The sequence below is a fragment of the Thalassophryne amazonica genome, chromosome 23 (genome assembly GCF_902500255.1).
Source record: "Thalassophryne amazonica chromosome 23, fThaAma1.1, whole genome shotgun sequence".
Taxonomy (NCBI): Eukaryota; Metazoa; Chordata; class Actinopteri; order Batrachoidiformes; family Batrachoididae; genus Thalassophryne; species Thalassophryne amazonica.
This window is the reverse complement of record NC_047125.1, coordinates 27,498,187-27,524,872: the sequence shown is the minus strand read 5'-3', so window position 1 is coordinate 27,524,872 and position 26,686 is coordinate 27,498,187. Positions and strand designations below refer to the sequence as shown.

The following is a 26,686-nucleotide window of genomic DNA, read 5'->3' as shown; positions in this document are numbered from 1 at the left end:
AACATATGCAGCTGTTTGTCCTAATGTGTGTCACACTTTAGTTTTGTATGCTTTGCCAAATATCCTGTCTTTGATACCGGTTTAAACTGAATTTCCTGTTTGTATTATTAGTAAAATATAAATTAGCTTTCATCTCCTTCAGAGTTGAGCTTTATTAAGTTTAAATCAATAGTGAAGCAGAAAAGAACAATACCTTAACATACATCAAAAGTAATTAAGCTATTTGTAAAAATATAATATAGAGCTTTTTGAAAGAGAGAAATACTTCTTTTTAATTAAGTAGCCTAGCTACACGGTTGGCTACTCGTATAAGCTAATTAGGTAGCATGCTAACCGTGTTTAGTCCATGAGCTGAAAAGCTGCTGTGATTTAAAACTTCAAATGTTTAAAAAGAGAAATTTAATTATATTTATTCCTAATAACATAACACAACCTGACAAGTCAAGAGTTTGCAGCAACACTGGCATCTTTTTTCATGTTTTTAAGATGTTACTAGCCACTAGCTAGGAGGATAACACAATAGTTGCTAACAACACAAATCAAACCCTTGCAGATTAGCATCAATACAGTTGGTGGGAAAATGATGGTTGTGACTCTGAATCAGATCAGATTTTCCAAAAACAATCTCAAACTTCCATTTACAACACAAAAAAGGAGGTGGACAAGTTATTCTTGACATAATTGCTTTTGTAAAATGTGTGATGCTGAAGACTCCACTTTTACCACAGATTAGTGCAAAATCAGTTTTATACCAATAAACAAAATCAAAATGTTCAGCGAACATTTTTTTTTCTACATCCATATATACTGCGTCTAGGGGTGGTGACCAAATTGTTAATGCCCTTGGTTTCAGTGCAGAAGGTTCCGGGTTCAAATCTCACCCCCGCCACATTTCTCCATGTAATGTGGAGTTGCGTCAGGAAGGGCAATTGCCAATTCTGTGGCGACACCGAGTCCAAACAAGGGAGCAGCCGAAGGGACTGACTTACATCCATATATACTGCACTCGGTCACACTGCCCCGGTGACTGACATGGATATTGCAAAAGTGTCATTAAATCTGTATACCAGACATGTTTAGGCTTTTTAGTCTGATTTGTAAGACTCAGGAGTCATGTTTAGATGGTTCGTGTCTCAAACATCTCAACTATCAGTAACGGGGGTAGGGAAAAAAAAAAAAAGAGAGACACCCCAAGCAAAATGTTAAGATTTTATTTACAAAGTTTTTTTTTTTGGTATGTTTTAGTTTTTCATTTAACTTACAGAAAGAACAAAAAACAAAAACAAAATATTGAACAGTCTGTAAAGATCGAACAGCTGGGTCTCAACAAAATACAAAGAAATTAAATGACAGTGAGGGAAGGATGAAAGAGCACCCAGAAAACCATTAAAAAAAAAAGTTGACACAAAGTTTGTCCTGAGCGCATTTGGCCTCCAGGATTGTGAGGATGGTTGTCCACCACAGACATCAGTCCTTTGGGAACATGTTGAAGACATCAGAGGTGGCTTCATCCCACTGTGATTATGCCACTAAGGACATTCCTGGAGAAGGTAGGGTCGGGAGGGACAAAAAGTAGGAAGGAATTGAGGGATGTTTACATTCTAAAAGCGAATCCCATGAGCCCTTGGTCCATTTCCTTCAACAAATGACAAAATACACAAATGTCCATAAAGATGAAGAACGTTCCTCGCGATGCGTTCTGTAAAAGGTTTGCGTCAAACTGCTCTTCTCGCTAATGTTTACGTAGTTTTGGGGCTTTTAGCTGTAGTCTCAAACTGTCACCTTTACACACACACACACACACACACACAAAAAAAGACGTCACTACAACAGCACAAATTTTGTTGGCCTATTTACCAAAATTTTGTTTACAATGTTTACGGGTAGACAATTAGCTGGTGCAGAAAGCCGTTAAATTACTTTTACTTTATGGCAGTTAATTTCAGTGTGCAATCTGTTTGCGACACCTTTTTAGTAGTTGATCAACTGACAAATTCTTTTCTTTTGCATCTCAGAGTCACAACTTGTGTTGACATTACCATTAATGCCAGATATTCCGGCTCAATCAGATCGTTACAGGTCACCGGTCTACAGGCTGATGAAATTTTTAAAGCGTAAGACTCAGAAATTAAAATGACTTCAATAAGTTGAACGGCGCAGCAACGGTTTTAGCAACAAACATTCAAATGTTACTCGCTTTGGTCTGTAAATCCGTTGGAAGACATGAAAAACATGCAGGAACAATTTGCATCGGGGTCCACTTGTGAAAACTCAGCCAGACACTGGTGCGACATTGTGGACCTTTGAGGTCAAAGCACGTCCAAAGCAAAAAAAGTTTAACGTATTAGCTAGCCGTGTCACCTAAAAATTTCTCAAAATTGTTACGAAAAGAGGCGCATGATAAAACTTTATACTGCAAAATAATTATTTCGCTAACAACTTACGATAGTTTATTTATGATAGTTTTTAAAACAAAACAACAAAACACCTATTTTGTGAAAGAATAATGCCTTTTCCTGATGTGCGTTTATGTCAAACTGCTCTTCAGTCACTGGTACAACCAAGAGGCCAATGAGGGTCCAGTCCCACCCAGTCACAACAAGCCAATTCACTTCATTCTGCTGAGGTGACAACTTTAGAATTCATCAAGAGGTAAATGCCAGTTGCACTACGATGCTCTGTGTGCTGCCAACACTTTGGATTTGACAAACGAAGAAATTCATTTGTGACCAATAACCGGTGAGGTCGAACATAAAACAGACGTGTAAACGGGCTTTTAAACAGTCAACGAATGTTTCAGGAAGGGAGTCGACAAGGGCGGAGTCAGGGAACCAGTTTTAGAAATATAACGTGGGGTCCATCAGGGTTTGGGGGGAGGAGGGGTGTCTCAGCAGGCCACTAATCATCATCATCATCTTCATCCTCCTCCTCAGGGTCTCTCTTCCTCTTCTGTCCTTTGGTCTGGCACGAGTCCTCCTCTGAGAGACAGAGGACACAAAGTTTAACAACAACGCAAAGCTCCAGGAAAATGAAAACATTTCACACGCGCATCTTTATACATATGAAAACAAAGAAATGATCTTTAAGGTGCCCCACGCTGTTACCAACCTTCATCCTCCTCATCTTCATCTTCTTCACTTTCCAAATCTCCATTCACCTCTCCATCCTACAGATACAAAAGGTTATAAATTCAATCCCACAACAGAGCAAGACCAAGGCTCTGAAACTGATCAACAAACAGAAATCAACATGACAGAAGAACTTTTCAGAACTGTTACTTAACCCTCTGGTGTCCAGGGTACAACTGGCCGTTTTAGTTAATTTCATAATTTACCTTAAAAAACTGTTTACTTTGCCTTGTTTGGTGCCATTTTTTTTGCATAATCTTAACTGTGTGACTTTACAGTTTTCCTTTCATTCTGATGTACTGTATTAACACAGTGAACCTAAATTCACACAAAAACATAAAATCTGAATAGGAAAAAAAGGATTTTTTTTTTTTTTACTGTGAAACCTAAAAACTTGTTAAACCATTTTTATAACTCAGAATGCAAATCTAAATTGCAAATTTCAAAAACATATGTAAAAAAAACAAGGTCATATACAACTATTTACATTAAAATGCAGAAAATGCTTCAAAGTGTATTTTTGTACAACTATTTACAAAATTTTATACATCAACAGTCATAGAAAATGATAAGTCTTTCACAAACATATCAATGTTTGTATAATTTTTTTTTATATGACCATTTACTTTACAATGGCAACGATAAAAGCCAAGAGGTCACTAAGGCAGTGCAGCATGTTTGTTGGTTATATTTACAATAAAGATCATGTTTAAACTGTAAAACATCAAGCTTCAATGTAATTTCTTTGTCATAAGGGTGTGATTACCAAATGTGAGAAACCACTGACATTTATGAAAAATGCAAAAATTCACCTCATCATCACCACTATCATCATCATCATCATCATCTTCTGCCACTACGTCCTCTTCATCCTCCTCCTCCTCTTCATCAAAGTCCTCTGACTCACCGTCTGTAATGCAGTGAAACAAACATGATCAGCCCAAAACAAGAACAACTTTTCTTGATACTTTTCTGAACATCAAGAAGAGCTAATGTCAATTTTAGCCTGGAACAGAAAACATCAACACCTCACCTTCGTCATCCTCATCATCGACTCCATCGCCCTCGCCGTCAGAGTCGGTTGCTTCACAGTCATCCATATCATATCCATCCAAATAGACGAGCTGGGGGAGGAGGTTGAAAGTGGACTCCCTGTAATCGGCCAGGTTGGTCACTTCGCAGTTAAACAGGTCAAGACTCTTCAGCTGGGGCAACTTTTTCTGTTAAAAAAAAAAAAAAGAAAAAAGGCAAAACTAAGTACTGATGGCTGTAATAACCATTTATTCCCAATCTGTCTTATTACAAACACGGGGTTTATGTTTGAGTCTGTAACTCCACCCACCAGCGGTTCCAGCATACTGATGTCTTTGAACTTGTTCCCACTGAGGTTTAGGTGTGTGAGGTTCACAAGCCGCTCCGCCAAAACCTCCAGACCGCCTGATATCCTGTTTTCACTCAACTCCAACTGCACAAGGATTTGAAATTTTGGTGATGGTTCGAGTTTTCTTAACATATGGCTGTATAATGGACTCAGAGCTGTACGAGATATGCCAACATGGTCAAAACACAGCAGTCTAATGGCATCATTATAGTCTACACATTCACTGTGCCCATGAGCTCAGTAACGGAGTTCTTGGATATTCCGAGTTCGTTCCACATGGGATTCTTACCCTTTTGAGTTTATCCAGTTTGGGGATGTCTGCTACACTGGTCAGGCCAACATTTATAAGACTCAGTAGTTCCAAGTTCGAGAACTCTTCTGTTATTCCTTCGATTCTGCCTTCAGTAGATCGACAGTTGTCCAAAACCAGCTCCTGGACCTGATGCAAAAGAAGAAGCAGGATAGCACCAAGCCAATGTGAGTCAAAGACAGTAAACGTTTAAAGAGAAGTTGCAAAAATATATAAATCAATTACAGAAAATGGCTTGCATTCTGACACACAAATTTTTTAATGCAACTTGGCTAAAAGTGTATTTTTTTCCATTTTCAGTATCCAGTTAGCCGACAGCTATATGCTTAATCAGCTTCCTTCTTGTCGAGTCGCCACCTCAAGCATTTCATTAGTCTTTCAACCTGCAAAACACAAGTAACAACTATGCAAAAATGACCAAGTCCTCTACAGGCCCCGAGGCCCATTGGGAAGGTGCTGATCCCCGACATCGTAGAGCGGAAGCATTGTCGGAGACAAGATTACAGCTGCCACGACTTTGTAGCTCACCAGCAGCATGTTTCAGAAGTATTTAAAAAGGATATATATGCTTCTTTTTTTTTTTTAAACAATTATTCTATTTTTATGGATGTTGTCTCTGGTATGTTTCTGACTGGGTAATTGGGCAACACTTGCCAGATGCAAAAGCCAGTGAAAAATCCAAAGCAAAAAGCAGCAACCAACAAATCTAAATATGTTACAAATTACATTTTAGGACATGTATTCTGTAATATACAGTGGACTTCTGAAGGTCGGTATCCAGGCAGTTTACCTCAAGGGGTGGGTTTTCTCTGTGAAAACACTGCCAAGCTCATGCCAATACATGTCATTTGGTCACTTTTCAAAGGGGTCAGACTGGTCAATAAAGTCAATTTAATGTACAATTATTAATTTCAAGTCATCTTAGTGTATAACTCTAACCGAAGCAATGATAGCTGTCAGCTTGCAGTTAGAAGCAAGTTAGACATAATAAAACACCGGCTGATTTCAATAAAGCAGCATACAGACCGAGCGTGTTGTCACAGAGCGAACAGTCACGAAAGCACGAATTCTCGCCTTCAGACTGGCCACTTTGCCCGATGACGTAGAGCCGACCTTGAGAATACATTTTAAAAGAAACCCTCCAGACACTGGTTATATGTAACCCCACATTGTGATTGCACCTCTCCCAGCTGTTTTGTTGTACAAATAAAGCTTTTCAACTCTCAGATATTTTTGAAAATCGTCCAAAGAGTCAAAGTTTTGATCTCTACAAGACGTCCACTCCATATTCTCTTTTTAGTGATAGGGTCAAACACAGAGACAGTGCGTTTGGCCCCGCATGTGAGGACGCTTCATACTACTTCATATTGGAACGCGGCCAAGCACAGCCTGTTTGTAAACTCCCCACACACGTGATCATGCTAACGCTAGCTCGACAACTAGCTGCACGCAAAACGTTTCTTTCCTAATCTCTATAAAGTCACGATTCCACATGTCTCTCCAATGAACAACCGCGCGGTTTAAGGCGAATGCGGGGTGAAATCAGAACAGACCTGCGCAAATAAGAACGTATGAAGTAGCTTTAGCGCGCTAACGCCAACTTAGCACGCCGCTGGCTACGCGCCTTAAGCACGGTTATGACGGCGGAGCCCGTCTAATACCTGGAGCTGCAACACGGCTAACATTAAAAAGGAGCAGTCTGTGAAATTATGCAACGAGAAATATGTTTATTATAAAGCATTTATATTAGCATTTTTATTTAATTTTTTTGCTGGAATATCAGAATTTGTGCATCCCGAGTTTAAACGAATTCAATAGATAACGTCATCACGCTTGTGATAGTAAATCTTACGAATGTAGCTTTAATTTTACTCGCTCCAAATTGCAGAACATATTAAAACAGGGCGAATATGAAAGCAAAATTGGTGGCAAACGCTTATGTTGTTTAATACATTTAAATAGGTACCTCCATAATAAGCTTGCACGGTTTTAAATCCAGGCATTAGTCCCCCCCCCCAATAAAAGGTGGGTGTTTTACTTCTACGACTTCGTTCGAGGTCTATTTTTTAAAACAAGCCTTTTCTTTTAACAGTAACACGGATAGGTTGTTTTAATTCAGAGGTTTGAACGAAAATATTGAGAGAAGCGGAAACGCGAATGTATCTGCGTGACGGCGCCGTTTATCACGCAGGAAGAAAGAATAAAATAAAAGACATGTCGCGGCAGTTTGTTTAATTTGTCGCCTTTAATCCCAAAACTATCTGACGAGTGTGTATAATGTACGGAGGTCATATTTTTACACACACACACACACACACGGAGACGTTTTAACACTTTTCTGGCCCCGCAGACTCTGCCATGTGCTCGCGCGCCCTCCACCCCCAACCCGGTCAACTTTACAACAACCACAAACCCGTACACTTACTTCTGCGGGTGACCGGCACCTCAACTCTAACGACACTCTTTTCTTCATTTCCATTTTGCTCTGTAATATTCTTTTTTTGTTGTTGGATAAAGGAGGCTCGCAAAACTTGTTTCTCTTCGTTCCTCTCCTCAGAACTATCAATACGAGATGGCCGCTAAGCTGCAAGAGTGAGACAGTTCCATTTCCGCTTCCTAGTACCAAAATAAACGTCAAGGATGGAAAACGACGGAAAGCAAGTTTTGTTTTACTTGTTTGTTTTTTTTTTTGTTTGTTTGTTTACCTTCCATTATTTATATTCATCACATTTTGTGCCACGCTTATTGGATGCTGTAAAATGCAGTTTACACATTGAGTATAAATTATCTTTATATCTGGTTTTATTTTGAAAACACGTTGGAGCTATCTGATTTTACGCCATATTGTGGTGTGTTTGGTGAGTAGTAGAGGTGGGAGATACCGGGAATTTTGGTATTGATCCGATACCAAGTAAATACAGGCCCAGTATCGCCGATATTGATACCGATACAGATACTTTTTCATATTTAAGCTTCATAGATCCAAAGGATCCAAAAGACCTAGGGTAGAATTTCGCCAAAAACATTGTACGTGTCAACAAAATATTATCACAATCAACATTTTTGTTTAAAAAATATCACTCAATACAACTTAAAACAAAATCTCCTGAGGTAGAGGCCTGACAAACCACAATACAACAAAATTAACACACCACAACAAAATTGGCTGGTGCCGCTGAGTCACGTGACGGCGCAACAACAAAAGACCAGAGGGGGGAGGGTGCACTGCTCCGTGTTGTGACGCAGCGCTGCTCTTACAAATAGAGAGTAGACTTTGATGAATCTGCGTGCACAGCAGTCAGTGTGTGCGGGAGAGAAAAAAGCTTGAGTATCGATCTTTTTACACGAGGATTGTTCAATATCAATACCAGCGTTGGTATCAATATTAGGATCGATCCGCCCACCTCTAGTGAGTAGGTCAAATCTGGTACTGCTTTTAGAAGTGGGCGATACCGGGAATTTTGGTAGTGATCCGATACCAAGTAAATACAGGCCCAGTATCGCTGATATCTATACTTTTTCACATTTAAGCATCATAGATCCAAAGGATCCAAAAGACCTAGGATAGAATTTTGCCAAACATTGACAACAAAATACTTTATCACAATCAACATTTTTGTTTAAAAAAATATCACTCAACACAACTTAAACAAAATCTCCAGAGGTAGAGGGCTGACAAACCACAATACAAAGGTGCAGTGCTGTGTTGTGTGACACAGCGCAGCGCTGCTCTTACAGAGAGTAGACTGATGAATCTGTGTGCGCAGCAGTCAGTGCATGTGGGAGAGAGAAAAAAAAGCTTGATTATCGATCTTTTTACATGAGGATCGTTCAATATCAATATCAGCATTGGCATCGATATTAGGATCGATCCGCCCACCTCTAACTGCTTTTACGTGTCGTAAAATTCCACATAATTTGAATGTTGATTTTCCCAATAAATTAATAACATTTTATCTTAAAATTTCCCTGGATTGTTTTACACAAGTACAGATCATCAGTGGAGACACGCGTTTCTTAAATATTTAAAGTATAGACACATATTACAAAGCCTATTTAGGGATGCGGCAAACAATTTGTTACAAATATTTCCTCTGTTTTTCGATGATGTACAAAATATCACAGTAACAGTGTGGACAAAAACACAAGATATCTTCAAACGTTTAGATTTCTCACAATTACCAATTTGCTGTTAACTGTCTTACAAATTAATTGACAATTTTTTTTTTTAAAGCTGGGCTCATAGTGTGAAAATAAGTTCCTTGTCTTGGTAAATGAATTGAAAAATCAACATTTTCAATGACAGTTTTCCAGGAATTTATAGGGAAAACAATCATTAAACATGATATTTTAGAACTCACTTTTTTATAACTTGCTTTTATATTTTGACTTTTTGTAAACCTTTTGGAACAAAATTAATTTGTACTTACAAAAAATATTGAGGAAACTAGAATTTCTGAGCATCACTTAAAAGCATCAAGGCTGCAAAGGGCGCTACATCTACAACCTGTAGGTGTTCGTAACTAAACTCCGCAGACTTTGATGAGTTTTTTTTCTGAGTACCAAACCATATTTATTATTATGCAGTAGTAAAAAGACCACAAATAATGTGCAAATTAGAAGCGAAACAAATAGCATGACAACACCTGGGCCTCATTCTTCATACGTTAAGTTTATGTTAGCTAGCAGTAATCTGTGGTCTCACTCGGTTCCTCAAAAGTAAAAGCTGATGTTTTCACAGTGTACTGTGGTTTTAGACTTTGAGTCGCTAACACTAATACTAGTTAATGCTTGGACAACATGTTAGCTAGGTAGTTAGCTAAACTAATACTAGGTAGTGCATCTGCATCTTTAATGTAGGCATGTTTGTACACCGGATGCCCTTCCTGACGCAACACTCCTTATTTATCCGGGCTTGGGACCGGCTCTTGAAATGTACTGGCTGCAAACCCATGTGGCTGAGTTTGATTATTATATTGATTTGACAATACAATATCAATACAAAAGTAGACTCTTCACTTGCCATGTTAGCTTGACTTTATGTGTTGGGCTAAAGTAAAATAGCCAACATGGCCGCTTTGCAGTGAGACATCATCGGAATCTCCGCCTTAGTTGTCCGTGGAGACTTTCACAGATAACTAACCTCTGAAAAGATAAGCTAGGCGAACAGCTAGCTAGGCGCTCCATCTATGTATTAAGAGCCGAGTTCAGTTGTTATGTGTTAATTCTTTATTATTACATTGTAGGTCATCTTCACAACAAGCAGTTATACATACAGTGGTCTTAGATAATCGTCCAATACGAGGAGAGCAGCAGTTACAGTTAGCATCACAGCTGGGTGTTTCCAATGTCCGCGCCTCCCCACACCCAAAAGTCCCCTCCCACATCTCTCAGCAAACCCCTCCCTCCCCTTCTTCACATCGTATACCAAAGTATAGACAATCATCAAATACGTCACGGATGGCAAACCAATAATAAATAGGATGCAGGAATGAAGAAATCCATACAGTACTTAAATAAATAAATAAATAATCAAGGCGCGCAAAACGCACATGTAGCTCATCAGAAGACACCGTTTTATTTCACCGTGGCTCTTTGACAGTTCACACTGCAAACTCAAGTTTATGGCTTGGGAAGATTGATGTCGAGTACAGTTGGGACAACATAGCACATTGATTAACAGTTAAACCCCAATGGGTAGAATCTGCTACGTTGACTTTTTTTTTTTCAGAGAAAAAGCTATTTCAATTGGTTCAAACTTACGGAAACAAAGAAAACAAAAAAATATTTTGGCATTTATTGTCAAAAATATCTCATCCTGTTTCTCAAATGCATTTGGATACATTAAGACGGCTTGTTTTCACCAACATCTTGCTGGACCAAAGGTCATATACATCAGTCTAACTGTTGTATTTTTTACATTAGAAGGGAATATTAACAAGTACACTACTTAAGGTCAAGATCACCCCTTTTAGATCTACTTTTTCACAGTTTATGAGGAACTGCTCTTTCTCAACGACTACTATTACTACTACTCATTGTAACCCAGTCCTTTTCACAGTCAACAATCTTAATTGTTTCACTTAACTGGTCTTAATCTGATAAATACTTTATTTACAATTCAGTACTTAAACTTTCTAAACTTCTATTTCAAACTTTTCTATGTACACTTGAATAATAATAATACAAAATAATACGTTTTTTTTTTTTTTCAGATTTTCTACTGAATTACAATTTCAAGGTCAACATGAACTTCATGAATATCAAAAAGGGACTTTGTCAGAAATTCTAAGTCTGGGTTTTCATTTTAGAACAAAACCTGCTGGAGAATGAGTGGATCCAAGAGCAGCGATGAAATAAAACCTAGGCAGGTATCCTGGCCACAGCCCGACGTGCATCAGGTGACAAAGAAAGGTGGAGCGTAACACTGTACAAGTCCCTCATTGAGGTTAGAATACGTCACCATACAGGGCAAAACTGGACAAATAAATAAATAAATAAATAATTTACCTCTGCAAAATAAATACAAAATGTTCAAGAGAATTAACAACAACAAAAAAAGTATTAAAGCACTTAGTTACCTCAAGAAGAGTACGGTACAGATATAGTTGAAGCAAGTCAAAAGGAAGGAAACCGTAAAAATCAATAAACAATATCAACTCAAGTTTACCAGATAACACGAGATCACTATGGAATGACAAAAAGTCAACAGGGCAGATGAGCTTTCACGTCTTTGCATTTTCAGAAAGCTAACTCGAACAGCAGGCGCAAAGCAGATCAGGTGCATGCAGCTCACACTTTCCACAAGCCAACGTAACATTCAAAAATGAGACTCGGACCAAATTTATAATTAGAACATAATCAATTTGTTTTCAACAACAACCTGAAAGAAGTAAAAGCTACCTAGCTATTTTGCTGGCTAGCTTAGATATGCAACTATCTAGCTAGCTCCCTCACAATCGTTAGGAAGCTAGATAGCTGTTAGGATTCCTACACTGGAGAATAATGAGCTTCTTTAAATGTTCATCACGAAAGACCAACACAAGAAACAGTACACATACTGCAAGGAATAGATCAACTGTGGCAATGAGTCAGTAAATGTTTATCCATCTTAGGGGTGCACAGTTAAGTTTTGACAAGGAATAAGCCATCAAGAACGCCATATGTTCGAAAGTGAAGACCAAATAGTGATTAAAAACATTCATTCCTATAACAATTTTATTATTATTTTTAGCCACATCGTCCCGTATTAATTTAGCAAGCGCGATAGCATGATACCTACATATTTAGCTCTGCAGCAAGTTAGACATTTTTCCCATAGAGCATCTCATTCTCATTTTACTCAAAAAAGTTGCATGATTTTATTGTTACACTGTATCATTTATTGCATTAATATAAGTACTGAATATTTATTGACTGTTTATAGTTAAAAAAAAAAAAAAAAAGAACTATTAATACTATTTGTGCCCAAAAACCTTTGTAGCTTCAAGAATAATTCAAACATTTCCACACTGAGGAGGACTTGTTAAATCTTTACAATTTTGAAGGGATCCACAAACAATGTAACCCCATAAATGCTAACAAAACACTAACAATAAATTTGTTATGTCAAATTTAATTTGTTTGGGTAGATGGCTGGCAGATTAAAAAATGCTTCTTCAGAATACACAAATTATGAGTTCAGCATTAAGATTTGACAACCAGTCTTAGAATACTGCACATTTTGTAAGAATACTTCATGTGTTTTGTTTTTTAAAACAAAAATTGTTTCCATTTTGTTAATAGAAATATGATATACTGAGTCAATGGATTGCTTATAAGAACTCCTTCTGACTTTGGACATCTGCCATTTCACAGATACACATTTGAGTTTTTATTGAACAAAAAAGTAACACTTATATCTGTGCCCATCAATATTTGTATGCTGGTTTGATGAAACACTATGTTTTGCTTTAGTTTATATCAAATGTTTAGAAATGCACCATTGGAAATGTGAAGATGTATAAGTTATTCAGCCTCAACAGTGTTATTGACACCACTATAACATTTGTAAAGATAGTGTATTTAAAATGTATTTTTGTTTAAACTCCTCAATATTTTTTTTTACCTGCACTTGTTTTTTCTGAACTAGGTTAAATTTTGCCTTTAATTTTGGAGGACCAAGGGAGATGGTTTCAACATTTCATTAACACATTTTCAGTCTATGCTTGTAAAGCGATAAAAATAAGAGTTGGATGGTATTTACTGTATATTAATATATCATGTATCTGCAATGTCATTCTGTAAAGAGGGTAAAGAAACAACCTGGATTCATGAAAAGCTTTAAAAAAACAAACCCAAACACAATCACAACAGCATAACGCAGGCCAATTTTTCGATTATGCTTTGGGGTTTTGTTGGTACGATAATCAGTAACTGTTGACAGAATATGTAGGTATGTGGTTACTGATTACAGGTTGGATGAGGTATTCAGTATTCAGGCACTAAACACTCTTTGTAAGTATTCTGTTCAATACATTTTCACCAAAGTTGTAATACAGGGCTTTTAAGTGAAAAGCTAATTGTGAGCAACATTCGGAATGCTAGCTTCAGTCATGCTAGTGGTGTAACTAGATCATTTTTTTTCTCTATATTTGCAGCCTCTAGGCTGTTTCATTAAATTATTCCATTTGAAATAACAATAATAGGTAGAACGTCAGTTTTGCTTAAATAAAATGTTAGTATGGTAAATTTACTGATGTTATTAAGTAGTACAAGTTGTTCCACTTATTCTGTTTCCAATTTTAACAAATCTGTAAGACCAGTTGACATAATTCAGTTAAATAAGTAAATATAGCATTTAATTTCTAGGAGTGTAACACATGCTGAGCTGAATGCGGATCGGGGAAAGACACAATTTGGTCATTCCCATTAAACTTGCCATAAACTACGTTGAAAGCTAACATGTATTGTTGTTTTTAATATAACACTGTGTTCTTGACAGTATTGACCAACATTTGATAAAATAACATTTATTTTACACACTTGAATTTTATTGTAGTTACATAGTGTTTTGTTGTACTTTTTTTCACATTTAATGTTATAGACAGGCAGTATTTGCATTTGGTCACAATTTTGCGTAGTGTTTTTAAAAATGTATTTCCTTGCCTCAAACCATTTATCTATCGCTGACACAAACAAAGCCAACATTTAGCACTAAAACTGAACTAATTACTTATTATGAACCATTTGCAACAGTCAATGTTGATTCCATATCAATATTTATCCTAAAAAACATGACTGTTCAGACCCCCCCCCCCCCCCCCCCAAAAAAAAACCCCTACAAATAAATAATCTTGTGGAAAAATTGACAGAATATGCAGTAGGTTAAACTTTGGAAACATCTCTAAAATATTTATTCTGTTTTTCAAAACATAACTGATACTCAACAATAGTCTAAATCTTTTGGAATGTTGTTAAAAAATTCATGAACATTTCTGGGATTTCAGAGGTTTCAGAAGACCGTACAAGCAGATGAAATCTTCAGTGTTCCAAAATTACCGTAAAAGATTTACACAGTTGTGTAGATCTTCTAAATCAAATTACTATATTGTTGTAAATATTATCACATATTCAGAGTAGCCTGATATGAGATTGATCCAAAAAAGGGTCCAAATTTAGCAGAACTTTCCTAAACTTTACACGGGTTACTGGACCTTCAGTACTTAAAGTCCTGGGAATTCTAGAATGTTGTGAAGTACAATTTCATGTGGCAAAGTACAACAACTGGGTAGACGGGTTGTCTCAGCTTTAATCGTGGCAATGGACAATGTGTCTCAACAACCAAGCGTCTGACAGAAGTGCCCTGAACCAGGTTCAACACCATAAATAATCAGGTATAACCGCCATTTCCGTTATAACGGAGAGGAATGTATATCGAATGGGAATTTCAAAAAACACAGACCAGTGTTCACATGGACCTGCATGCAAAAGTCATAACTAAGACAAATCGGCACAAGACACTAAAAGGATCCGTTAGATTAGCTTTTTGTATCGCAAAAAAAGTCATTTAGTTACCCGGTGAAAAGGCCAACAGAGCACAAGGTTGTGTTGTCGCGTCCTTGTTGATGGGAAAATCTGACAAAATCAAACTGTACTGTTATTTTCCAATGTGTTGAACGAGCCCCGTAATAACTTTGCGTCACTCTTGGTCGGTCTTCTTATCGCAGATGCACTGATTTATCCCAATGACACGCTCTTCAAACCTCAGATTTACTCGCCTTTCGCTCAAATTACGTTTGCAAGCACTGCTAGAAAATTATAACGTTTACTGGAAAAGTAACCTGCAGAACTGCCGCGGTGGCTCCGGATCACGGATCAGAGTTCTGTGTGATGTCAGGCTAAAAGGCGGAGCCAACCAAAGACAGGAAGTGTTGGGAAGACTCTTGAAAACCGATGCAATTTCTGGGGTCAGGAAAAAGCGCAGGAAGGGACGTCAAGGTGAAAAAGGCGTTATTACATCCGCAGAAAGATGGCGAGCAGAGGCAGGAGACAGGATCGTGATAAACAGCCGTCAGGCGGTTAAACTGACAAGCAGGAAGTTGTGCTGGCTCGGTAACAATAACAGGTCAGACTGCACACACAAACACAGACATGCACGTACAAATACACCGTGCCGTAAGTCTCTGAAGCCTCATCAGTATGCGGCGGTTGCACAGCGGAACGAGCACCACGCAATGAAACATCACCTCGTCATCTTCTTGTATCTTACCGTCCTGTTCGTCTGCATCGCCGACGGTCACACCCTTCCCCTCCCCCAACTACTTCTCTTCAACACGCCATCTCGTCTGATGTCATCCAGCGAATCCTCGCCAATTCGGTCCATTTTGTGAAAGCAGAATCGCACAGAAGCACAGAAGAAGTCAAAGTGGGCATGGTTAGTCGTTTATGCAAATGCAGGCCGTTTTCAGGGTGTCTGGAAAGGTTGAGGGGCGTGGTTGGGTCATTGGCAGGACCTAATGAGGAAGCGGCACCAGGATATCCACATAGTTGATGGGGAAGAAGCCCGACTGGCCATTGATCATTCCTTCGTACCAGTTGTCATCGATCTGATTGGTCAGGGTGATGACGTCGCCTTCTTTGAAGCCAAGCTCGCCTTCGTTCTCTGGTTCAAAGTCATAGAGTGCTCTGCAACACGGCTGGTCCATCGGCGCTGTGGATTGACATGAAAAAGGACATCAGTCTGATCTGTGATACACCAGGACACCGGGACCTCTAGTGGGCAACAGTGGCTATCTGAGTGAGGATATCTACGAGAAGACGTGCGAAAAAACCCCGCTTCTTTTGGCAGTGAACCATTTCTCAAAATATTCTGGAGGAGCTTGAATGTTCAGCTGTGCAAGTGGTCCTTGGGTTTATTTGGTCCACCAACATCTGTGGACCTGCTGCCCTTCGTATACCTTTCACAGCCACTGGGTGATGAGCCATCACCTCCTTTAGTGCAGCAGATAACAGAATATTTGCAGAGGAATCCTTCAAATCCGGTTACAAGCACCAAAGTTTGACTGTGTATACCTTTTGGAACATATTTTAGAAAAATAACGTTAGCCATTTGAATTTTCAATAAGGGGCCAGGTAGGGGTCAATTGAAGAACTGCATGGGGTAAAAAAAAAAAAGTTCCAATCATATTGAAAGCTATACCACATTATGTATCTGATCACAATGATTCCAAAAAAGTATAGTTTGGACTATCTGTGACTGAATGTTCTGGAGTTATGGGGTAAAAACAGCAAGCATGGCGACAAAGGTCACTTTCAGTTTGTACAGGGGTCAAAAGTTAAAGTTGCTCCAATTATGGTAAAACATGATGCAAATTATTGGTTGAGTTAGTAGGGTTTTAAAAAGGAATAGTTTGCACCATGTGTCATGCTTAGTTATCATGTTACAGGGTAACATATGTCACATGTCATAGAATCCAATGGACGTCGACATTGTTTGACCTTTACTTTGGAGACCAAACATTCAACACAGTCAGAACTATTCCATTTGTAAATCCTATTACTTCAACCGATAATTGGCACCGCGTTTTACCAAAACTGGAGCAACTTTAACTTTTGACCCCTGTACAAACTGAAATTGACCTTTGTCACCATTCTTGCCGTTTTTACCCCATAACTCCAGAACATTCATTCACAGATAGTCCAAACTATACCTTTTTGGAATCTTTATGATCAGGCAAATACTGTGGAATATTTTTCAATATGATTGTAGCATCTTTTAATTTTGACCTCTGTGTAATTCTTCAATTGACCCCTACTTGGCCCCTATTGAAAATTCAAATGGCTAAAGTTATTTTTCTACAATATGTACCAAAAGGTATACATAGTCAAATTTTGGTGCTTGTAACCGGATTTGAACGATTCTTAGTTATCTGCTGTACTACTTCATCCAATCCGTTGTTGAAGACTTCTTGTTTCATCAGAGTCCTGTTAGCCATCTCATGTTCAGGGTTCTTCATGGGTACCGTAGCAGCCACGGGGCACACAGGGTCCCCACTGTATTTCACCCCAACAGGCAATCCCTCCAAAACATGCGATCCGTTACCCAGGCCAATTTTAAGGTAAAATCTGCCAACCCCCACCCTCCAAAAAAGACCTTGTGTCCAAATTCGCAGAAAATCACAGGAAGAGAACTAACTTCTAGCAACACCACTCTAAAAATAAAGCGGTTTAAGAACTTTTTGTTGCATTAATTTAGTAAAACGTCCTTTTGATTTATGACTGTACCCCCCCGCGGCTACAGCTTCACGCTACCTGGCGATCTTCCCGGAGACTTGGCAGAGTGGATTCCACCATTGTGGCTCTCACTGGGGGGCAGCAGCTCCAGGGTCATCCGGGGTTTGGGGGTATATTCCTTCCTCGGTTTACCGGACACTTCTTTTATTCTGGATAACAGCCAGACAAACAAAATGATTGATCAAAACTTAACTATTTGTATTTACCTGTATTTTTTTTTTTTATTATTATTTTTAATTCCCGCTAGTTAGATAAAACTAGAACCTGTCTTCCATCTTGCTGGAGAGCTGTTGGAGGATTTCGGCAGCACGACTGTGGTATTCCAACTGAGCCTGGACCAGCGCTGCCAGCTGGCTCACCTGCTCTATCTGCAACACACATGTACATGCACGGATTTTCTGGTGTACAGAAACGGATGGTGGGACTGGGTCTGTCTTGGCATGGTATTGGGTAGTGAAGTTGGGGGTTTGAAAGAGAAATTGTCAAATTTAAAGAGACAGGTGAAAGAAATTTCCGTGCAAACACCTACAAGATAACGCTGGTTCTCAACGCCCATTTTCACATTTTGGGGTGTCTTATGGAGCATCACGCCATAAAACGCAATCAAAAAATATTTTATATTTTCTGGCTCTTCCCCTTATTTCAGTGCTCTCATTCCAAATGTAATGGTTTCTTTTTGATATTAAATTTAAACAAATTCTGTTAAGCATTGCTTTGTTTGAAGAGTTGATTAAAGGGATGGTCATGCTACTAACTAGCAAAAAACAAAAAAATTCTTGCATTTGTGCAGATTCACTCACTCAAGCAAAAGTCTTGTGAAATCTGTGCGGATTATTTGCATATAGTTCAACACTGGACACAAGAATTAATACAAAGGTAAATCGTGTCTTTGTACTGCTGACTGCTGAAAGGTGCTAGCATATTAGCTAGCCATCATGTCCGCCGAAATGGGAACTTCCCACTAATACTAGGGCGCACTAGCCCTAGTACTAGTTTTAAGGAAAGCATGCTGAAAATGTTTTTACATTTACAGTAGACTATATGTGTGACAATTAAAAAAAAAAGTCTACTTAATTCCATTTAAGTATGGCGCGTTACCATAGCCAACAGTACAATTAAAGGTGATTAATGGTGTACGTCAACAAAATCATATGTTTAATTTTTGTAAATTAAACAAAACTGGATCTGGTTTGTTAGTTATTTGAAAGTGTTACATTTATGTTTGAACTTTAAAATCAGTGTGGGGTTGCAATATACACCATCAAATAATATAAAGAAGTTAGGACCAGTGGACCCTCCCCACCCCAAATGTATAAAATTCTACTTTACTAGAGAGTAAACTGTTTCATATACAAATCCATATTGTTTGTCATCAGCTATAAGAAGAAATTAATAATTTTTAACTTATTACCTGAGTCATGGTGGTGTTAGCGCACTAGCTAGCTGTACTGCAAAAGATCTCCAAGCTTGGCTTGTTGACCTGTTAATAAGGTCATCTGCACTAATCTCATGTGGTAAACTCGCACCAAGTCAAGAAATTTGGAAAAAGCACAACTTGAATGTCAAATATAAAGAAATTGCATCCGTCCTTACAAATTCAGAAATCAACGGCTTTCAAACTACAATGAACTCAAATCTTACATCACTTTCTAGCAGGTTAAACATGCTCTGCTCTGCAATTTCTTTGCTCTCGTCAAACTTCTCCAGCGCTTGTTTGATTTCGTCGTCCTGGACTTTCCCGTGACGCTTCTTCTTGTAGTCAAAATCCAAACGGCGGCCCTCCATTTTCTTCAGATGGTGCTGCAGTGAAAAAAAATTAACAAGGAGCGAGAGAGACAGAAAAAATTCTCTCCTGACTGCATAACTTTGTGGTATCACTCTTCGCATCCAGATATATATATATATAAAGGACAGGACCTAGCTGGTGCTCTGGTCACCTGGATCTCTTTGAGGTCTTTGTCGTGGAGGTTCTGCAGGGGATCGATGAAGTTCTGTTTGACCTCCATGTCCAAAGCATCCTTCACCTCCCCGAGCTCCTTCATCGCCTCACCAGCATCGATCAATGACATGCCTAAAAGGAATGCATGGGGGGAAAAATGTCCAACCTACAGTATTAACCAAAAGAAACCTAGGCTAAAATCTACAATTACCAAAGGCATATTATCCCAAACTCAAGCCTAGGTTTCCTCTGCCTTGTTTTAAAAAAAATGACTTTCTCTGTTCCACTCAACCACAAATCTGTGACTGGAGATGCAAGAGACAAAAAGTCTCACCAATCACATTGTCATGGGAGCCTTGATGGCTTCCCTTACTTGTCTCCTTTCTGCATACTCACGTTTTTGCAGACATCCTGCTCCAGACAGACTTGTCGAAATAAATAAATAACACAACCTGAATGTGAGACGTAGACCAACTGGCAACTGCCCAATTACTTCTGGACCCTTAAAACCAAAAGCCTTGGCAATCTGCTTTATGACCTCATATTGATAATTCACTTAATTTCAACTTTGACATACCGAGATGATGAAAATAAAAACTTTATGTAACTAGAAGTCATTTTTGCAGGATTTACACATGTACATTCTCGCATACCAAAGCTTGACTCCTCCCCTAACTCCCGTCCAAACTTCAGCATGGTGTCGCCGAGGACGGTCTCAGCCTGCGGGTAGCCCGGACCCTTCTCCTGCCCGCGGATCTTTGACATGGTGTTGATCATACTCAACTTGGCTCTGGATGCTTCAGGAACCAGGAAAAAAAAAAAACAGGATTGTGTCAATACTATTTTTTTAACTAGGCAGGTGAAGTTGGTACCACTAGATGGCAGTAAAATGACTGCTCAGTGTCTGATGTTCACCTGGATTAGGTTGTAGGTACTCTGTAGTTCTGGTCATGATGTCCAACACTGCTCTACTGGTGATGTCCATCTTCTGCAGAGGAATGAAAAGCAGCCAAAAAGACATAAGATATTAAAAAAAAAGTCATGTCACAGTTTGCCAATGTCCTAGATCAAGCCTAAGATCCAGGCTTTTAATGACTTCCTGGACTCAGCCACCAGAGATGTTTTGGTGGCTTCCCTCACAAGCCTCGTCCTTGCATGGTGTCCTCCAGACAAATTTTCCATACAGTACCATACTGTTTGTATGTGTTAAACACAGACGGAGATTGAAGTTCAAGACATATTCAGTGATTGAATGTTCATGTATCCATCCCCTTATTAGTCAAAAGAAAACTGGCTGTAAAAGTGAGTATTTGTATTATCATTTGTCTAATTAGTTAACTGTGTAGAAAAAAGGCTGTAATTCTGAAATGCACCGAAAAAAAAAACCTACTTAAAAAGTGGTTTCAGTTGGTAACATCTAAATGAATTAAGTTGTTTGAACTTAAGTTAATAAGTTAAATCAACTTACAAACTTAAGTTCAAACAACTTAAATCATTTAGATGTTACCAACTGAAACAATTCATTCAAGTTGATTCAACTATTCTCTTTTTTCAGTGTGGTTAATGTGATATTTTTCTCAAACCCCTTCAGTTAAAGCTGGAATGACAAGGAATTCTGGATTGCTTGATTTAAAATCCACTGTGGTGATGCACCGCGGCAAAAATTACAAAAGAAAAAAAAAATGGGGTCACTGTCCAAATACTTATGGGCCTAACTATGTTATCAGAACAGCTGGAGGAATGGTAGTGACGTAGCAGCTAACCAGACAGGCGGTTCACCTTTTCCATTTCCTTGAAGTCCTCATCGAGCTTGGTTCCTTCTGCCCCGCCAACCTTCTCACTGACTTTCTGTCATGAGAAAACCAAAGCGAAAGACAGTGTGAAATTTATGTCAAAATGTTTTATGGCTGAATACATAAAAGTCAAGCTAATTAACTATTGCTGATTAAAAATTCATCAAGATCCAGTGATAACTTTTTTAGTTCAACCAGTGCCAGCCCTAACCAATTTGGCAACCAAGGCAAAACTTTTAATGGCGCCCCCCGCCAAAAAAACTGTTCATATTATTGTGGTGAGCTGCGTAAAGAAACTAAGACCAAAGCGTTTACCTTTTTGTTATGTCGCAATGACGTTATGAGCCGGAAGGGCTCATTAAACACTAGAGGGGGAGCAAGGAGAGAAAACTACTAGCCGGCCGCCAAGAATGTAAATTATTGTGCTGCAATGCATTATGGGAGTTCCAGGTTTTAAGTGGTTGTTATTGTGGTTCATGTTGGTTTCACAGTGTTGTTAGTGTTGTTGATTTGTTGTGTTTTGTAGTAACATTGGTTTAGTCAGTTTGGTTGAGTGTCATGTTGTTAATACCATAAGTGTAAAGTGTAGTGTATTTGATAACTTCCCCCATTGTCTCTGTGTTGTTGTGTGTAAAGACAATGGCGCCTACTTGTGGCAGAGTGCAGAAAAGACAAATGTGCTACTTTGGTCTTTGTCCTTCCATACATTTTGCCACAGTATTATTATTATCATCATCATTATTATTTAATAGGTTTTGCTATGTAGTTAAAATCAATATGGGCTTCTGTTTATTTTATACTTACAGGGAAACTGTATTAACTAGTTTTAATATAAGAACAGTGAAAGTTGAGTATTTTTTTTCCTTATTTGTAGCACCCCCTCCTGGATGGATGGCACCCTTAGCAATTGTCTATACTGCCTATAGGCTGGGCTGGCCTCGAGTTCAACACTGCTATACATCTAGAACATTCTTCTCAATTTCAGATCAAGAATATGTGCTGGATCACCTCAGAAATGCCCTCGGAAATAATTTCTTCTGGATCCAAAATATGGACCAAATCAAAATTCCTCATTTTCTAGGAAATTATCCATCTGCTCACCAAATTCCATCAACAAACTCTCACAACTTTTGGAGTTAAATGTTGCTATGTGCCAAACACTCTTCTATATCTCACTCCCAGAATATAATCTGGATCACCTCCAAAATCAAATCACTTTATCTACCTGCTTGGCAACTTTCATTGAAATCTGTTCATTGCTTTTTGAGTTATTTTGCTACAAGTCAAACAAACACTCCCTGGGTGGGAAAATAATTTAAAAAGTGGTAATCATGGAAAAGCATAGATGGAGGAGGAGTAACAGGAAGACAGAGGTCAGGAATGAGAGGAACAGTATTGATCAGTATGTCTGGTATTTATATTGCAAACTTTTTCTTTTTTTACTTTCACTTTTGATACTCTGTGTGCTTCTTACCCTGTGTGCTGCTATACAATGCTGCTGGAACCTCAATTTCCTTGAGGGAGTCTTCCCAAGGGATCAAAAGAGTTCAATGTAATCCAAACACGTATTTAGAGAGCGGGTCACAGAGGATTCCTCATCACTGAAAAACTGCAGTCGTTTTTAAGTCTTTTTATCCAGAAGAAAATTCAAACATGGCGACTGGCGAGCTCCGAGAAAGAGCCGCCTGGCACACAGACAACATTCGGAAGGTAGACGAGCAGACAGGGAGCCGAGGCCGATGATTTCCGCTTATGAAGTCATGAATATGTGAAATTGTTGTGTTTCTGCTGATACAATAATACATGAAATGCTGCTGCAGCGCTCATTCAGGCGGCTTAACGAGTCCTCTGGTGGTCCAGCCGTGGGTTTTCTCTTCCGACTTCAACTGAATATGTTTCTCTTCCTGCGTATCTGTCTGATTATTACGTTTTATCCTGATTAGGGGACGAGTGCTGCTTCCTAATAACATTAGTGTGGGTGTGGTCACACTAATGTTCAGTCATATACATTTTATTCAAGTAACTTTATAGGTATCATTGAGTTGTTTTTTTTAGACTTTGAGGATAAAGTCCTAATTTTATGAGAAAAAAATTGTATTATTACGTGAATAAAGTCATAATACTACAAGAAAAAAGTCATAATATTATGAGAATAAAGTCAAAATATTATGAAAAAGTCAGAATATTATGATAATAAAGTCAGAACATTACGAGAGAAAACTTGTAATTTTCTGAGAAAAAACTCATAATTTATGAGAAAAAACTAATTTATGAGAATAAAGTCATAATATTATGAAAATAAAGTTGGAATATTATAAGAATAAAATTGGAACATTACGAGAAAAACGTAATTTTCTGAGAAAAAAACTCATATTTTATGAGAAAAAAATGTAATATTACGAGAATAAAGTCATATTACAAAAATAAAGTTGGAATATTACGAGAATAAAGTCGGAACATTGCGAGAAAAAACTCGTAATTTTCTGAGAAAAAACTCGTAATTTATGAGAAAAAAGTTGTAATATTATGAAATAAAGTCATAATATTCCGAAAATAAAGTCAGAATATTATGAGAATAAAGTTGGAACATTATGAGCAAAAACCTGTGATTTTCTGAGAAAAAACTCGTAATTTATGAGAAAAAAAACTGTAATACTACAAGAATAAAGTCATAATATTACAAAAATAAAGTCAGAATATTACGAGAAAAAAAACTGTAATACTACAAGAATAAAGTCATAATATTACAAAAATAAAGTCGGAATATTACGAGAATAAAGTTGGAACATTACGAGAAAAAACTTGTAATTTTCTGAGAAAAAACTCTGAACTTATGAGAAAAACTTGTAATATTATGAGAATAAAGTCATAATATTACGAAAATAAAGTCGGAATATTATAAGAATAAAGTTGGAACATTAAGAGAAAAACTTGTAATTTTCTGAGAAAAAACTCGTATTTTATGAGAAAAAACTTGTAATATTACGAGAATAAAGCCATAATGTTATGAGAATAAAGTCATAATTAACTACTTTACAGATCTTCACCAAATTTGCATCACAGATAGATATTAGGCCATGGATTCTGGAGGTGATCCAGATCCGGATTGGCAGACGTCAGAAATCTCTGATTGCTCTTGAACTTAACATTGTTTTTCTACACCACTCTTTATTTTTACAGTAAAATCAGTCACACTCCATCTTTAAAGCTCCAATATCTCAAAAACTACTGAAGATATACAGACAGGAAGACAGGGAAGGGGAAGAAGAGGAACAGTAGTAGCCAATAAACCAGTCGCGAGCAATATTTCTGGCATTTACATTTGTGTATTTATATTTGAAAATTGTTTTTTTTTTTTTACTTTCACTTTTGATGCTATGTGTGCTTCTTACCCTTTGTGCTGCTATACATTGTTGTTGGAACCTAATCTAATTCTGACATTTTACAGTGTGTTTACTGGGAATAACAACATTATTTTGTGAAAATATTAATCTGTAGTCATTGTTTTGCAAGTTAAATTTAGTTGCATTTGTCAGTAATAGTTTTTGGGGTTTTTATGTTTATTTATTTGGGGTTCCAGTCTGTTATGTTTCTGTCTGCCAATGCTGCCTGCAACATTCTTGACTTTTTACCTTTATATTTTTCAAGGACCACAGTGGAAATAGGCTTGATGCTTTATTGCGTTATCCTCAGATATGAGTATTTTATTTTGCAATTTTACTGTCTAAATAATCAGATCACAGCTAACAGGTTGATGATGAACACTGTGGAGTGTGACTGCATCCACAGCGAAGGCCATGCGCTATAAATCTGTCGTCTTTACTACATCTCTATTCTGCTCAGGCTGCCGTGGTCCCAGAAACCTCTGCAGAGTGACACTTCTTGTTTTCTAATCACCTCTGGTGTGGCGGGGAGGAGGAAGACGAGTGGGCTTTTCCTGATTCGTGACTCACACATCAGCCACCCACACAAACACTTATACAATATACAGTAAAACCACACACTCACAGCACCCACCTCTCCCAAAAGAGAAACTAAAACCCCAAAAAAAGTAGCGCACAATTTTTGTTAATTCCTTTTTTTAAATGAAAAAAAAAATCATAATATAAAGAGAAAAGTCACAATGCAAAAGCAAGAAAACACACATTTTAAGAAATAAGTCATAAAATGCATATAAAAAGGCTTAACCAAATATATCAGCAAAAAAAGTCCCAATATTAAAAGATACACAAAAGAATAAACTCATATGACAAGAATGATGGTGGAGAGATTATATCTCCACATTGGCCTGGGAACACCTCAGGATCCCCCAGTCAATGTGGTCAATGTGGCACAGAAAGGGGAAGTCTGGGGTCCCCTGCAAGACCCGCAACCCGATCTCGGATAAGTGGCTGAAGATGAGTGATGAGTGAGTGACAAGAATGATGGTACAATTTCAATGTACAAATACAAATGACAAAAAGTGAGATTACATTTGTAATGTACAGTATTGAACGTGAGAAGACACTATCTGTAATATGGACCAACCACCTTTCTAAACTTTCCTCACTTCCTCCTTACTAAACTTTCTTTCTTCCTGATTTACTCTCTCTACATTATCCAGCCTTCTTTCTCTCTCATTTGCTTCATTCACCAGCTCCTCAAATTACTCCCTCCACCTTCTCAGCACACTCTCTCACTAGTCACCACATTTTTATAGGCATTTGTAATGTACATTTGTAATGTACAGTGCTGTCAGTGAGAGACACTATCTGTAATATGGACCAATCACCTTTCTACTCTTCAAAGCTTTCCTCACTTCCTCCTTACTAAACTTTCTTGCTTCCTGATTTACTCTCTCCACATCATCCAGCCTTCTCTCTCTCTCTCCTTTTCTTCATTCACCAGGTCCTCAAATTACTCCCTCAACCTTCTCAACACACTCTCCTCGCTAGCCACCACATTTCCATAGGTATTCTTTGTCACTCTAACTGCCTGGCCAATCAGTACAAGTCCTTTTCTCATTCCTTAGTGCTCAATTTCCCGTATGGTTCTCGCTATACACTTTATCCATAGTGTTCACCACCTTTCGCTGTACTTTACACCGCAACCGCCTTGTACTCCCTCCTATATTCTTCAACTCTGCGACTATCAAATTCTTTTTCATGAGCCTGTTCTTCATCATAATTTCCTGTACTTTCTCATTCCTCCATCAAGTCTCCCCATCTTTCTTCCACTGCCCAGAAATCCAGAATTTTCCTAGCCGTCTCCCTCATGACCTCTGCAGCAGTTTTCCAGTCATCCGTCATCGCTTCAGGACCCGGTGCAATGAATTTGTTTTCCTCGTGAATTATTTGATATATTTTTTTTTTTTACATCTTT

The 26,686-nt window shown here is 38.1% G+C and overlaps 2 protein-coding genes and 1 long non-coding RNA gene across 7 annotated transcripts in view; 1 reads left to right on the top strand and 2 right to left on the bottom strand.

Annotated features, from left to right (window-relative positions):
• Positions 1-1,190: 1,190 nt before the first annotated feature.
• On the bottom strand, positions 1,191-7,402 carry LOC117505490 (acidic leucine-rich nuclear phosphoprotein 32 family member B-like). 5 transcript variants are annotated; one of them, XM_034165166.1, is made up of 7 exons: positions 7,245-7,402; positions 4,799-4,948; positions 4,471-4,593; positions 4,162-4,348; positions 3,941-4,038; positions 3,105-3,166; positions 1,191-2,978 (listed from the first exon to the last, which is right to left on the bottom strand). In XM_034165166.1, coding segments are annotated over exons 1-7 (675 nt in total). In that variant the 5' UTR covers positions 7,299-7,402; the 3' UTR covers positions 1,191-2,977. The 5 variants fall into 5 exon arrangements, with proteins under 5 accessions (XP_034021057.1, XP_034021056.1, XP_034021058.1 ...); XM_034165165.1 differs by having other exon boundaries at positions 3,109-3,166; XM_034165167.1 differs by having other exon boundaries at positions 3,109-3,118; positions 3,989-4,038; positions 7,245-7,401.
• A 6,018-nt stretch (positions 7,403-13,420) lies between these two features.
• LOC117505506 lies at positions 13,421-13,947 on the top strand. The gene is made up of 2 exons (XR_004559091.1): positions 13,421-13,539; positions 13,710-13,947. It is a non-coding gene; the product is annotated as an uncharacterized LOC117505506 (long non-coding RNA).
• A 393-nt stretch (positions 13,948-14,340) lies between these two features.
• The window catches only part of LOC117505486 (endophilin-A1-like), a 29,500-nt gene continuing 17,154 nt past the window's right edge, over positions 14,341-26,686 (bottom strand). Inside the window, exons 2-9 of the mRNA XM_034165159.1 lie at positions 21,312-21,380; positions 20,448-20,520; positions 20,186-20,329; positions 19,531-19,664; positions 19,235-19,393; positions 17,858-17,961; positions 17,612-17,742; positions 14,341-16,010 (exon numbers count right to left, since the gene is read on the bottom strand). Of these exons, the coding sequence (XP_034021050.1) occupies positions 15,814-16,010; positions 17,612-17,742; positions 17,858-17,961; positions 19,235-19,393; positions 19,531-19,664; positions 20,186-20,329; positions 20,448-20,520; positions 21,312-21,380 (1,011 nt within the window). The 3' untranslated portion in view covers positions 14,341-15,813. The remainder of the gene's footprint in view (positions 16,011-17,611; positions 17,743-17,857; positions 17,962-19,234; positions 19,394-19,530; positions 19,665-20,185; positions 20,330-20,447; positions 20,521-21,311; positions 21,381-26,686) is intronic.